The sequence below is a fragment of the Phocoena sinus genome, chromosome 9 (assembly GCF_008692025.1).
Source record: "Phocoena sinus isolate mPhoSin1 chromosome 9, mPhoSin1.pri, whole genome shotgun sequence".
Taxonomy (NCBI): domain Eukaryota; kingdom Metazoa; phylum Chordata; class Mammalia; order Artiodactyla; family Phocoenidae; genus Phocoena; species Phocoena sinus.
In genome coordinates, this window is record NC_045771.1 from 52535755 (window position 1) to 52552005 (window position 16251).

The 16251-nt window shown below is 36.8% G+C and overlaps 1 protein-coding gene across 3 annotated transcripts in view; it reads left to right on the plus strand.

The window, feature by feature from the left end:
* The window catches only part of ADAM22 (ADAM metallopeptidase domain 22), a 238855-nt gene that overhangs the window by 99109 nt on the left and 123495 nt on the right, over window positions 1-16251 (plus strand). The window contains exon 4 of one of the 3 annotated variants that reach the window (XM_032643824.1): window positions 14871-14957. The exons of the other annotated variants lie outside the window; for them this stretch is intronic. Coding sequence (XP_032499715.1) covers window positions 14871-14957 — 87 coding nt within the window. The remainder of the gene's footprint in view (window positions 1-14870; window positions 14958-16251) is intronic. 3 annotated transcript variants of the gene reach the window in all.

Consider the following 16251-nt stretch of genomic DNA (forward strand, 5'->3'; position numbering starts at 1 on the left):
TGTTTCTTGTCCTTTTCCAGCGAGGGTTTGTGTGTGTGTGTGTGTGTGTGCATGTGTGTGTGTGTGTACACACACATATAGAGACACACACATAAATATATATATGTATACATATATACACAGGTATTTTATGTCATTGTCATCATATTTAGTTAGAATTTGTATTCTGCCCACTTCCTTTAACATTTGTTGTAAATGTTTCCATATGTTGCACATCCAGTTTGGCTACATATGATCTAATTTGCTGATGTTCCATAATTTGCAAAGGAATTAACATTTTATTGGACATGTATATTATTTCTGGACTTGAACTTATAAATGATGCTATTATGAACATATTTGTGTATTAGAGCCTTTTGGAGGATTTTTTCTTCAAGAAAAATTCTAAGTAATGGGGTTACTGGATCAAGGAGTATAGCACTTTTTATAATGTAATTTTACAGTGAATTTGAGATATTTTAAAAATTAGAAATATGTAGCTACCATTACAGTGTTTTAAATTGAGGTTCATGTGAGTGTAGTTTTTATTATTCATTGACTCCATCCCACACGTTCTACCAAATTACCTGTTTTAACTCTGTTAATTATGTGGGGAAACAATGAAAACCGAAAGCATAGATTCACATGTGAAAGAAAGAAAAGAGAGAGAAAGGTGAGGGGCCGTGTATTAATTTTTCTTTTCACCCTGCTGTCTAATTTCCATTAGGTCTGCCCTGATTTCTTTTATCCTTTTTTTGCCCATTGATAAGAGCTTATTTCATGACTGTATCTATGTGTTAACCTTTCAACCCAGTCATTGGTCAGTGAAGAATGATGATTTAATATTTCCCCACCATCTTTCTCTTTAAAAGAAGCTTTTGGATGATTACCCTACCTCTCATCCTTACCATACATATACACACTCTTCTGGGATTTTTTATGAAACTAGGTATTTTAAATTTTTTGTGTGTGGTATAATCATGTATTCCATCTCTCTAAGGCTTTCAGTGGGAAACATTGTGCCAGTATTGAGAAGTCTTCAGTGCCTGTTGGACAACTTGGAAAACCAAGATAATGGATTAATTCTGAACACTATACCTCATTAGCAGTTTTTTTCACCCTGTGGACATTGGATGTTGTGACATACTTCATCTGACATGGAAATGTTCAGGAGTTGTGAGCCACCTGATTGGAGGCTTGGGAAATCAGATATCATCTTGTATTTCATTTTAGCTCAGTCCCTGGCAAGTATGACTTATAGCATTCTCCACATCTCTTGGAAAGATAAGTATATTCCATCTCATTCTGTGAGCGAGAATATAGACTATAAAGGGACAAGTCCCATGAACAATTGGCTTATTTTGACTTAGGGTAAAAAATTATTAAAAAATTAATTCATTCTCTCAACATTTTTAATATACAGTATAAATTCCAGAACATGTTAGCTTATGGTTGTCAGACATATTCATTGCCTTGTCAACTACAAAGTCACTGGATAAAAACATAAGCTAGAGTCTCCATTTATAAGCAAGGTCCAAAAATTTACATGAACAGAAATATACGTCTTTGTTATTCTACCCAGTAATTGCATGCATACATTTCTTAATCCAACTGGCCATTTCCAAATTTTTTCCCAAGACTATAGATCTGCAGAGGATGGTAGCATAATCAACTTTATGAGAAGGAATTCTAAATTAGAAAACAAATAGTTTCCCATAGGGTAGCTATAATCCCACATCTTTCCAAATATTGAAGAATTCAAGAACAGGAACAGATAATAGGATTATACTTGAAATGTTTTTCATTCTTCATACATATGTGTATATTCATTTATAGAATGGTTGTGGTGATTATTATCCAGTATTTATTACCGCTCTAAAAAAGAAAAAATAATGAACCACTTTTTCGTTTTCTGTCTGGTTTCTGCCAGTATTATTCTACTGAATCTGCTCTCTCCCACATTACCAGTAACATACTCGTCTTCTAATTTGATGCCCGTTTTTGTCCTTGGCTTCTCTCTAAGTACGTGAAAAGGTTGATTCTCTCACCCTCAGAACTCTTCTTAATACTAATTCATGGACTTCCCTAGTGGTGCAGTGGTTAAGAATCCACCTGCCAATGCAGGGGACAAGGGTTCGATCCCTGGTCCACGAAGATGCCACATGCCGCGGAGCAAGTAAGCCCATGCGCCACAACTACTGAGCCTGCGCTCTAGAACCTGCAAGTCACCACTGCTGAGCCCACGTGCTGCAACTACTGAAGCCTGTGTTCTCTACAGCCCCGTGTGCCACAACTACTGAGCCCATGAACCACAACTACTGAGCCCATGTGCCACAGCTACTGAAACACATGTGTCTAGAGCCCATGCTCTGCAACAAGAGAAACCACCACAGTGAGAAGCCCGTGCACCGCAATGAAGAGTAGCCCCCGCTCACTGCAACTAGAGGAAGCCCATGCGTAGCAATGAAGACTCAGTGCAGCCAAAAATAAATTAATTAATTAAAAAAAATACTAATTCATCCTTCCTTCTCTCCTACTTCTTTGATATCACTTCTTTCTCTAACTGTGGGCATATCCAAGCCTGAGTCAATGTCCTTTTTATTCTCCCACTTATGTTTCTGAGGATATTTCCTGAACCTGACCTCTTTCATGAGTTTTCTCCCCACACCTCCAGTTCTTATTGCTACCTCTCAACGGACCAGGTTTTCTGTAATCATTTCTGGATCAACATGTTTGTTGCTGAAATCGTCTTTTTCAATATCTTCATATATCTGTACGTGGTTCTACTACTTCCCCAGACATCCAGGCTTATTAGATATCTGTTGCAGATGATTTGGTAAAGAGAAAATTTGAATTTTGATTAGGGTTAGCTTTATATTGCTGTGTAACAAATTAAACGTAGAGGCTTAAAAGAGCACAATTTATTATCTCATCGTTTCTGTGGGTCAGGAGACCATTTTCAGATTAGCTGGGTCTTCTGCTCAGGTTGGAATAAAGGTGCTGGCTGGGGAGGTCATTGCATCTGAGGCTCAGGGTTCTCTTCTGAGGTCATTCAGGTTATTGGCAGAATTCAGAATGAACTTCAGATTATATGACTAAGGTCCCTGTTTTCTTGCTAGCTGTTGTCTGGAGACCTCTCTCAGCTCCTAGACATCACCCTCAGGTGCTCGCTACATAGTCCGTTTCATTGGCAGTTCATAGCATGGCTGTTGTTCTTTCCTGGCCTGCAGGAGACCTTCTGCTGCTGCTTCTCGACCTGATTAGGTGCTCACCTGATTAAGTCAGGCCCAAGGCATATTATCTCCCTTTTCATTAACTCAGAGTCAGCTGATAAAGAACCTTAATTACATCTGCAAAATCCCTTTTTCCATATAACGTACCATAATCATGAGAGTGATAGCCCACCCTATTCGCACTTCTACCCATACTCAGGGGGAAGGGATTATGCAGGGTGCACACATCATGGGGTAAGAATCCTGGGGGCCAACACAGAATTCTGCTTATCTCGGGATGGGTGGAAGCAAGCATGGTCATGACTGCCATCATTAGTTATTTAAATGATGACCTTAAGGTAGTTACACTAACATAGGTGGTGCCAATATAATACCAGTTTAAGATTTCATTTGTGTGTGTGTGTGTCTGTTTATGAAAAATTATACTATTTATATATACATATTGGTATGTATTTTTAAAAAACATACCTAGAAAATGTTTTAATATTCATGCATCGTACATTATACTGTACTAATTTTATCTTCAATCTGTCTTTAATGCTTATTGGTACACATTTCCCACAACTCAACCGTATTTGAATGTGAAATTTAAGATTACTTTTGGAATTATTATGTTTTTATTGAGAGATACAAGTGAATACTTTTCACCCTTATTCTTTGTTATAAAATTCTGGAAAATTATACGTGTTTTTTTCCCTAGCTAACCTGGGTAAAGTATGAGGTGACTGTCTTCATCTATTCTTCCAGATAAGGCTAATTGCTTCTGGTGAATAAGCAGAGTGTGGCTTTCATCCTACTTCACCCTCTGACCTTTGGAGGAAAAACATTCCTCTTATTTTCAGTTGTTTTGCATGTATGTGTGTGAGCCAAACTACATTTGAAATGGTTTTTTTCTTAGCAACAAATCTGTTAAGAAAAGAAATAAAAATGTAGATTTCTTATTTGAATAAAGAGAATAGTGTTTCTGCTCTGGTTTCCCAAAATATATTTATAAATAACATCTGTTTCTACATAAATATAGCAATTTGTTGTTACTTATTTTTTGCTTGTGTTGCTGAAATTGGTGGTAGAGCCTTTCTTTGAGTCATATCTATTTTGTATCCTTTGCTCTGCTGTCTAAACCATTTCCCCAATCTAAGAAGAAGTACCTCTTTAGGGGAGCCACTGTTTTTTGTTGATTTTGCATAAATCAGAGCCTATTGCCAATTTTTGGCTATTTATTCAATAGGCTCTGAAAAAGGAGATATTCAAACTTCTGTTTTACAGAGGCTGGGCTTCAAAAATTTATATGATTTTTTACAAATATGGTATATTAGCCAGAGTATTTTGCAGGAAAAAAGAGGAAGAAGTAAACTTTGTTTTATTTTCAAATCAGTGGGTTATGCTGATAAGGTATTTTGCTGAAATGAAATTAAATACTGATACTTGAAGACCTGTTTTGTTTGTTTAATTTGGAGCTTCTATAGGTATCAAGGCCATTATGTGGAACATTATTTTACATATGTATTCATAGATTACTCTGCTGTAGTCCCTCTAACTTTGTACTTGATCTGAAGGCTTTTAAAATGAAATTGGAAATTAATATGCTTATCTCTACCCACATACACATTCAGTCCTCATTTCTCTTGACTGGTTTTGCATTTTCCCTCTCTTAGGGAAGAAAAAAAAGAAAGATTCATGGCTCCATCAGTAACTGTATTCATCTTCAAATTCAAGTCTTTCTTGAACTTGTTCAGGTCAGGCTGACATTTTGCCACAATTAAGGAAGTCTTGATGATTTTAAGATAATGTCTTGTTCTTGAGTGTCACTAAAATGTGTTTCTAACCCAATCTCAAGGTGTTTGATGTGTTTTAGGCCCTGGTTACCTTGTTCATTCATTGGTATTTCTTCCTATTTTCTGGGTGTTGTACCAGATCTAATTTTGAGGATATTAATAGCCTTCTAAGGAATGGAATATACCACAGCTGTAGAAGGGAGAATTTGTTGCTACTGGTAGCAAGAAGGTGGATGAAACACACTTCTTGGTGCAGTGGTCACTTTTCAAGTAGCTTACTTGTTTTTTCTCTTTGTAAATGTTTGGTGCTGGTTGCATTTTTCAAATCTGCAGTTTCAAACAATAGTGCCATTTCTTATCTGAAACATGCGTATTAGGGAAGTAACTGTTGGGAAAGTCATGAGTAATTCAGTCATTATTTTATTAAATGTGTACATTAACACAGATATATGAAAATATGGATAAGGAACGTTCTATTCTTCATGGTAAGGTTGTAGTATTCCATATTATAAAAAATGTACACTTAGAAATGTACATTCCTTTTCTATTTGAATAAAGATATACGCAACCTACTAAGGAGAGCATTTATATTATTTCAGATCTATCCGTGCTCGTCTACACATATCGACACGTGGGTGGACACTGTGGAAAATTTTTCATCAGTATGTGTACAATTTAGAAGTACAAGAGATCCCAGGGAAAATAATTTCATCCTTAGCATCAAAGATACTTCTTTTCATCTGTTTTTATGTATGTGCATTATATAAATCAAATATGCCATTCTTTTCATCGCTACAATATGGCTTATATTAAAACCAAAGAGAAGTACTTCTTTTTGAAATTGGAATAGGGAAGTGAAACAATATGCAACCTATTAAAAAGTAAATATTTTAAATATTTGTCAAAATTGTAGTCATATTATGGCTGTTTATAACTCTTAGATATTAAGCTGCAGTTTCATTCTTAGTTAAGCTATTGGTAATTACATTATTTAAAGAAAGTGGTTTAAAATTAATGTAGAAGTTATTCTTCCCTTTTAGATTATAGATAGTGCATTCACATATCATCTGTGACTATGATGATAATGGCATTTTTTAGAATGCTCATGAGCTACCATGTTATCTTCTCTTTTAGATGTTCTCATAATGATAATACACAGATGAATATGTGGAATTCCACTAATCTACCTTAAATTGGAGAAATTCATTCTAATGCATGTAATAGAGACTTTTTTTTATCATGAATCTCCTTTGCTAACCCTCTACCTACTGCAGTTAGGTTATTTTTAATAGGACTTTCATCTTGAAGAGTCCTTTCATGTTCATTGGCCATCTTGTTGCTAGAGGATAAAACCCCCAGTAGCCTGTTTTTACCCTTTTCCATTAATAGAGGGATGTGGTTGTTCAGAGTGTGGACTCAGGAATAAGACCTACTGGAAATGAATCTGGTGCTGTCATTGACCAAATGGGGAACTTTGGGCTTCCACTTGACCTCTCTAGGCTTCTGCTTCTTACCTACCAAAAAGGATCATATTTATACCTACCTTATTGGTGGATTATGTACTTCAGTGAGCTACTAATGAATGTAAAGCACCTAGCATAGTACCTGGCACCCAGTAAGCCCTCCACAAACACCAGCTGTTAGTATTATTTCCTCAACTCTAGTCCTCAGGTCTAGGCAGGCTTATCTTTTCACTACCTCTGGAGTTACTTGCAGCCTTGTCCTTCCCACAACTCCACTTTTGTTATTCCTCTCATTTGAAATGTCTTTCTCTGCTTCTCTCCATCCTACTAACATGCTGTCTATATTCTAAGAATGAACTCTTATCCCCTTGGTGAATCCTGAAATGATTGTTCTAATTCACCGAGATCTTTTCTTTTTGTGGATTCCATGTGCCTACCATCAGTTCCATTTACTGTGACTCTCAATACATAGTGCTGAGATCTGTTCTTTGTATTTTCTTGCTTCCATAATAAGACTTGAAGTTTCATGGGTTCAGGTGCCCTTTAAATTCTCACATCTTCCTGAGAACTGAACATGTAGTCATGTTGCTGAACTGTGTTTTGTCTTAAAAAAAAATAGTTTTGTGTTATTTACCATTAATTGTATATATTTGCAAATGAAAACTGAATATTCTACTAAATAGTTTAATTGTTAACAATTTTATTAAATATGTGAGTTTGGTATACATTCATGTAGAAATTTCCTTTGTCACTTATTTTGGCAGGGTCTTTCACAAAGATTTATTTAAAAAGTAAAATTTTAGATTACACATATGTAGGGCACTGTGTATTTATAAATAAATCAATGGATGAAATAAATACATCAAATGTATACATTTAAATAAAATTATGTGTAATACATAAGAAAAAAATTTAATAATTTTTTTTTTTTTTTTTTTTTTTTGCGGTACGCGGGACTCTCACTGTTGTGGCCTCTCCCATTGTGGAGCACAGGCTCTGGACGCGCAGGCTCAGCGGCCATGGCTCACGGGCCTAGCTGCTCCGTGGCATGTGGGATCTTCCCGGACCGGGTCACGAACCCGCGTCCCCTGCATCGGCAGGCGGACTCTCAACCACTGCGCCACCAGGGAAGCCCTAAATACATTTTTTAAAAAGTAAAAGATAAAAGTGGGACTAAGAAAGGTTAGGGTTTTATTTTAGATTCCACATAAAAGTGATAGCATGCAGTATTTGTCTTTCTCTATCTGACTTACTTCACTTAGCGTAATGTCCTCAAGGCCATCCATGTTGTTGCAAATGGCAAGATTTCCTTCTTTTTTATGGCTCAATAATATTCCATGGATACATTTACATTTTCTTTACCCATTCATCTGTCAGTGGACACCTAGGTTGTTTCCATGCCTTGGAAATTTAAAATAATGCTTCAGTTAACATGAATATATTTTTGATATTCTATTTTTGATATTTTATTTTAATAAAAGTGAAAATGGAAGTCCCTTGAACATCTCTGCCTCCGGGTATTCCTCTTCTGCTATGTTTTCTCGGTTTTCTCCTCACGGCCTGCCCTCTTTCTGGACTGCTGCCAACTGCTAAAACAGAATAATGGTGTTCCTTGTTACATGCGTAAAAAGGACAGTATTTGTGCTGTTCTGTTGCCTTTTTTTTTTTACTAACTTCATTTTATAAATATTTCCATATTAAAAGTAGATTCATTTCATCATTTTTAGTGGTTAAATAGTATGCCAATATATGATTGTTCTATAATTTATTTAATAATTAAGCTATTAGTGGATATTTTGATTGTTCCTAATATTTTGCTATTATAATACGAATATCATTATTCATGTATATTAGTGTTCTTGACCAATTATTTTATTCAGATACATCCTTTATTTATGATGCATATTGTCAAACTTCTATCTATAAATGTTCCCTGAAGGTCCAGTGGTTAAGACTCTGCACTTCCAATGCAGGGGGCGTGGGTTCGATCCCTGGTTGGGGAACTGGGATCCCACATGCCATGCTGCACGGCCAAAGAAACAAAATTTACTCTCTCAATATTAGTCTGTGTTCCTATAACTTCATTAATCTTTCAAAATCCTTGCCTATGATAGGTTACTTTTTTTTGTTCTTTTAATATTCTTTTCTTTATTCTTTGATTCTGGAAAAGTTTTAACATATCTTTTGATATGTTTATTGACCATTTGTAGGCATTTTATGAATCACTTCTTCATGTAATCTGCCTGTTTTCTATTGGGATGTTCACCTTTTTCTTGCTGACTTACACATTAAGAATATTAACTCTTTGTTTGATATACAGGATTGTCACCAAGTCTGGAAACACAGAAGAATATATGATGAATTTTTTATAGGTATTATATTATAATTCATGATCAAATAATATTATCTTTGTTTCCATATGTTGTGGCCATCCTATATCTTCTACAAAGAATTCACCTTTCACTCTTTACCCACCAGTGTGTCATTTATCATTAACTGAGTTTGGTGTAGCTTGTCAAAAGGACTACTTAAATTTTTATGTAGCAAAATCTATTAGATGTATTTTCAGTTTTGGTTTTAGAAAGGTCCTCTTCATTGAGGAAATTGAGGAAAGTAGTCATTCAAGTTTTCTCCTACTACTTTATGTTTTTATTTTTAATAATTGTCGGTTTAACCCATGTAGAATTTATATAGGTATTAGTGTGAAGTAAGTCTCCAGCTTTACTTTTTGGAAAGGCCTGCCAATTGTTCTCATTGGAGGCCTCTTGAAGTTTTTTTTTTAATTAATTAATTAACTTTAGGCTGCATTGGGTCTTCATTGCTGCGTGCGGGCTGTCTCTAGCTGCGGCGAGCCAGGGCTACTCTTCGTTGTGGTGCACGGCTTCTCACTGCGGTGGCTTCTCTTGTGGAGTTCAGGCTCTAGGCGTGCCGGCTTCAGTAGTTGCGGCTTATGGGCTCTAGAGCTCAGGCTCAGTAGTTGAGGTGCACGGGCTTATTTGCTCCGCGGCATGTGGGATTTTCCCGGACCAGGGCTCGAACCTGTGTCCCCTGAATTGGCAGGAGGATTCTTAACCACTGCACCACCAGGGAACCCCCTCTTCTTGACATTTTAATGGCTACTAACAGGTTACGAGTTCTGGGAAATCCCTTAACCTCTCTGACTCTCAGTTTTCTTATTTTAATTTAGGGAGTTAGGTTATTTCCCATCTTAAATCGAAGTTCACGGAAGGTAGATTACTTGTCCAGGGTCTGACATATCATCTATTCTGGAACAGAACTTTTCCATGTATACTCTTCCATGTGCCATTTGGATAACTAAAGTTTGGGGTGAATGGGATTTGTCTATCATGACATTGATCATAAATTGAGAAATCTAAGGTTAGAGTTGGTGAGTAGTTGGGACCTTGGTGATTTAATCCATCCAACACATTCACTTTATAAAGTGAAAAACAAAGTTTTTCATCTTAATGTTCTAAATTCAAAAGCAGCAATTCATTGCTTTACTTTTCTTTAAGGGAAGAACTAAAGCCAGTTGGTTTTTACTTGCCTCTGACTCTTTTTCTCTGGGTTCAAATCAGTACCCCAGTACTACAGCCCTTGATGTGGAGGGTTTTTTATAATGAAATATGCTGTTGTTTCTTCAAACTCAGCTAATATTAAAGACCTATTTTTTGCTTCTTTCTATTTTTTTTATTGCTCAATTATCCTTTGTTCTCCAGACCTTTTTTGGAACAAGTTTCCTAGGACCTACCCAAGTTTGGAAGTACTGAGAGATAGACAGGAAGCTGGAGAGCAAAGAATCACTGTTTTTTTTCTGATAAAAACATCATGCATTAGTGAGAAGGCCAGATGATCCTATTAATGCTTCCTGTCTCCATGTCCTCCAGTAACGTCTAGACTCTGGTATTTAGGACAGATTTTGGTCTGTGGAGTGGACACAGTTTCTCAGAATCTCCGTGTTCACATTGGTTGGAGCAGAGAGGAAAAGAAAAGAGAGGAGGTCCTCAGTGTTTACAATCTTTTACAAGGTTAACATTACCCAAGTCAGAAATGTGGACCAGTGTATACCTAACCAGGTCAACTCATTCCTTCAAGACAGGGAGAAGGGTAGGAATCCAGGAAAGAACCCAGTGCTGAGCCCTCACATGAAAGTGAGGAATATGGGAGGGAAAGTGAGGCTCCCAACATCTTTCTTAACCACTTCCCATGTTTAGTTATGGCTCTTTTTTTTTTTTGCCCATACCTTTTGTATGTGTTTTGGGTTTTCTCTGCTTGAACTGTAATAACCCAGTTTTCTTAGTCTCCAGCCTCTCGCCATGACAAATGTTTTACCTACTGTTTGAATTGCTAGTCATCTTTTCAGGCTTTCAAACCCTGATATCATTCCTCATGGCCCCTATGTATAAGAAAAACCCCACATGACTCTCAAGCATTTTGAGAAATGTCCTGTGCAACCTCTAGTTCCCACTTCAATTTCATTTAATTGCATTTTTTTAATATTTATGGAGTCCCTGCTAATTGTTACAGTTTTATACTTCTTAGTAGATCTGAATAGAATATTCATAGATTCTTTCTTCTCCACCTTCTTTATTTAATAAGCAAGAGAAATGCTTAAGTTTTATTAAAACATTCCCTCCAAATGCCTAATTCATTTGATACTGAAACCTAAAATTAGAGCAAAAACAAGACAGTGCCATGTGGGAGATATGTCAGCCTTGTAGATATATGTTTGGTCTTTTTCATTTGCATGTGGGTATTAATAGAGATTATTTTGTTTCAGGATCTCTGCTTATTCCCCAGTAACTGAACATGAAGCCTACCATTATGCATTGATTTCTCTTTTATAAAAACATAATTTGAAATTTATGAATGAAAAGCAGCACTGAAAACACTATTTTTCCTTTTCCTGGGTTGGTGGCTGAATTTAGACTGAGAGGAATACAATGGTTCATCAGATAATTGTGAAAAGAGGTGCCACATACAAAGGCCTTAGATAATCAATCCCTCTGTGTTTGGAGTATAGACATGCACAGCTGATATATATGACACTTTCTCCTTGGCTTTCTTATCTCCTTTTGCATATTTTCAAATGCAAAAAGTTCAGTAATTTTCCACAAGATAATGCACCCCTAAAAGGTTTCCCTAGAGGTTATTTTCTAAAATCTAAGAGAATAGGAGACCAAAGCATCCTTAACTTTTTTTTTTAAAAATTAATTAATTTTTGGCTGCGCTGGGTCTTCATTGCTGCGCGCAGGCTTTTTCTAGTTACGGTGAGTGGGGGCTACTTTTTGTTGTGGAGTGTGGGCTTCTCATCGTGATGGCTTCTCTTGTTGCGAAGCGTGGTCTCCAGGTGCGTGGGCTTCCGTAGTTGTGGCATGCGGGCTCTAGAGTGCAGGTTCAGTAGTTGTGGCACATGGGCTTAGTTATTCTGCAGCATGTGGGATCTTCCTGGACCAGGGCTCGAACCCGTGTCCCCTGCATTGGCAGGCATATTCTTAACCACTGCACCACCAGGGAAGTCCCCATCCTTAACTTTTCTGTTCGCAGTTTTGTGTTTTGATTATTAGCTCTTAGAATATAGACACTAACTCTGGGTCAGGTCATAGTGTCAAGATCCTGATTAGTTTTCTTTCCATTTATTGCTCATTTAAGCCAGTTTGAGGAGTGACTATGAGATGATGAAGCTCTTTTTAAATAAGCTTTTCAAAACTTGTGCAGTCAGGTGAGTTGTCCCATTCAAAGTTGTCACCACAGGAAGGCATTGCACTTATTACAATAACAGCTCTATTGCTCAAAGCAATGTTAGATCTTTTGAGGAGGATTGCTATAAAAGTCTATAGCACATTTTGGGAATCTTTTTTAGTGGTGACATAACATCAGTAAGTACAGGAAAATTTGAATCTCCAAAGTAGCCAACAGCCACTCACAATCATCTCTTCAGTAGGATGGGTGATTGGCCTATTTATTATTTTGAAGATATGGTTAGGGAATAATGAGACTGGTTTTCTCATGTGTCACATAAATCATCTCTGAAGGCAATTCCAAAAGGGAAAGTTTAACAAAGTTTTCAACCATTGCAGTATTACTGGCATAAGTGAAGAGGATCTCAAGAAGACAGTTTTGAAAGTGACAGCATTCAGCTGGTTATTTAGTTCTGCTACAATTTTTAAAAACCACTCTCACTCATTATTAATTGTAGCATTCTGGTATTGTGAAGAAAAAAAGGCATTTTGGTGGAACCAAAATAAAGTAGTTTGACTTGGTGTGATTACCATTTGCACATTAGATGGAAATGGCCCTTGGAATTGAAAGATAGGTAAGGAAATGACAGCTAATGGAATAGAATGAAATGTGTGAGAGCAGAAAGGGCACCTTTTAAGGACTTATTGCTAGAGTTTTGAGACATGGAGAGATATAATTTTCTATCTTTGGTGTCAATTTCATACCCATATGGCCTAGATTTCCTTAGCTCAGGTTTACTCTAATAATTTTCCATCATAAAAATTATATGAGCATGACAGAAAAAGAAACATTTCAAATGCCCTGCATACATATCTGGCAGATTCAACCCTTACATATATCTTTCCTCCGTTATAATGACAGTGAGGGTGTAATAAGCTTACAAGAAGAAAGCAGACAAGAGACATCAATAAAATTTTGGAAGATGTAACAAAAATGGACAAGTGGTAACTGACTTAACCAAGTGGAAAAAGCTGACTCCTAATTGCAATGGGAAGCAGAACCTGGGAAAGACTCTGGAGATGGAGGCTCCAGATATCTCAGAAAACTGGGGTGTGGTGTGGGGCTGAAGAAGGTAGGTTTACCAGCTTAAAAAGATATTAACTCTACAACTTTGTTTTATAATGGCAAGTCCAACAGTCATCCTTTTATTTTGTTTTACATCTATAAACATGGAAGAAGATGGAAGTGCCAGAGATATTCTTTTGGCTTAACAATTATTTGTGCTTTACAGAAAACAGATATGTCTGTTAAATATTTTAATAGGATAACAGATTATTAAGTAAAGCAACTAAATAGAATTACTGACTTTTTGTTTCTCACAGAATATTCTAGATATTGGATATTGGCAAATTCTGAACTCACAGCACAAGCATGAGTTGAGATGGCAGTGCTTTTCCCACTGCTTACAAGAAATACAACTCTCTCCTGCCCCAAGAAGTTTGTGTGGCTAGTAAGGAATTCCTGCCTGATGTTATTCCCTCAGAAGCAGGGCTCCTGGCCTGGATTCTAAAATAAAAGTCTGTCTCATGTTCAAAAAAAAAAAAGAATTACAGACTTTTTTTTTTGCGGTACTGGGGGCTCTCACTGTTGTAGCCTCTCCCGTTGCAGAGAACAGGCTCCGGATGCGCAGGCTCAGTGGCCATGGCTCACGGGCCTAGCTGCTCCGCGACATGTGAGATCTCCCCAGACCGGGGCACGAACCCGTGTCCCCTGCATCGGCAGGCAGACTCTCAACCACTGTGCCACCAGGGAAGCCCTAATTACAGACTTTTTAAAGGCTATACTTACTTTTATAAGACATAGCAACACTTTTTCACATCTGGATTCTGGATAAGAATCTATTGTTGGAAATCATGTTTTCTAAGACTATTCTATGACTTAGATTAGTATTTGCTTTCCTACTGCTCTAGAAGAAGGAATGTTTTCTTTTCATCTTGACAAACTTTCTTTCACCAATAGTTGGAAGAGCCTATCTTGTTAAAGCTGAGTGTTGGAATTCCAGTAGTTAGAAAAAAGCAGGTTTGAAATGCACGAAGCTTATAATATGGATTACCAGATAATTAAGGAGAATATCTAACAAAAAAGGAGGCGATCAAAACAAACAGATGAAAAGAATTCAGTTGAAACAAAGCAAATGAAGGGAACAGAAGAAAATCTTTAAAAACTAACTCAATAATAACATATTCAGAGGTATAAGTACTGCATCTATGAAACAAGAAAGTGCTATTTAAAAATACAAAGAAAACAATTAGAAAAAATATTAGAAACAATAAAAATCAATAGAAGGGTTGAATAATAAAGTTAGGGGAAAAAAAGTCTCTCAGAAAACAGGACTAAAGGTGAAGAAATAGAACATAGGAGAGAAAAGATAAAAATTGTGAGAGGATTAATCCAGGAGATTAAACATCTGACTAGTAAGAATCCCATAAAGAGAGTAGAGAGAAAATAGAGAAAGGAAATTATCAAAGATTATTCTTCATAACTGAAGGACATGAATTTCCAGATTGAAAGGTCTCAAGTGTCCAGAATAATGAATGAATGAAGACCCACATAAAGTCATATAATTTTGAAGTTTTAGGATAGTGGAGATAAAAGAGAAGGTCAAAAAAGCTTCTTTAAACAAGAACTAGGTCACATTGGAAGGAACAGAATCAGAATAACACCCGATTTCTCATTAGTAATACTAGATGCTGGGAGACAGTGGAGCAATGCTGTGTCAATTCTGAGGGATCTCTGTACTTACAAGTCCAAACCAGCAATCAAAGGTGAGTTCTCAAAAAATGTACATGCAAGGTCTGAAATAAATGAACATCATGCATTATTTATTTGGAAGGCACTGGAGACTGAGTCCCACCAAAATAAGAGGGAGAAGATCAAAAAAGATGAAGATGTGAGATATGGAAACAGGTTTACAATGAGAGAATCAAAGAGGATTCCAAGGATCATGGTGAATGAGAGATAATCAGGATTACAGCTGTGCAACAAGCTTAGAGTCCATTAGTCCAGATATGAGCAGGAGGATGGAGGACCACAGGCGGGATGTAGCTAAGAAAAAAAATGAAATTGATGTAGTTCCTGACGTGTTTGAGCACATTGAAGGCTTTGCGGCTCTGTGGGAAAGTTTGGGCTGATTTAGTAACATACGTAGAAAATTAAATAAATGAGAAGGGAAAGTACGTGTTGGGGTTGGGTTTCATTGGGCAAGAGGATGAACTCTGGAGTCAGACCATCTAAATTTGAATCCTGTCTCTACCACTTATCACACTTGAGTGTCCTTCAGTAAGTTACTTATCTCTCTGTGCTTCCGTTTCCTCATCTGTATGGAAATACTAATGATACCTACTTAACAGTATTGTTGTGAAGATTAAATGAGTTAATGCCTGTGAAGCTGTTAGGTCAGTAGTAGTAGTATTAGTAGTAATAGTAGTAGTAAGGGCTCAAAATTATAACCATTATTTTATTATTGCTATTAATTTTAAAATTAAAAAAAAATCCAGACATATAAGTTTAAGCATACTTCTTTTTGAGAAATGTGGTGATAAATACCCAGAAGAAACTGCTTAACAAACTGAAAACAAAACAAAAAATTTTAATATCCTATAGGGCCATCACTCAAAGGTGAATTTTTTAAACATTTGGTTGCATTTCCTTCCAATTGTTTTTTCTATGCATTGTTTTATTTATATAATTGTTCCATTCTTTCTGTATAATTTCATGTACTGCTTTTTTTTGTGTGTGTGGTACGCGGGCTTCTCACTGTTGTGGCCTCTCCCGTTGTGGAGCACAGGCTCCGGACGCGCAGGCTCAGTGGCCATGGTTCACGGGCCCAGCCGCTCCGCGGCATGTGGAATCTTCCCGGACCGGGGCACGAACCCATGTCCCCTGCATCGGCAGGCGGACTCTCAACCACTGCGCCACCAGGGAAGCCCTGCTTTTCTTTTGTAATTTAAGAAGCATTCCCCTGTTAATACAAACTCTTATTAAAACATTTTGTTGAATTCATTATTTTCCACTAAATGGATGGAAAAATAATTTGCTCAACCAATCATCTCTTTTTGT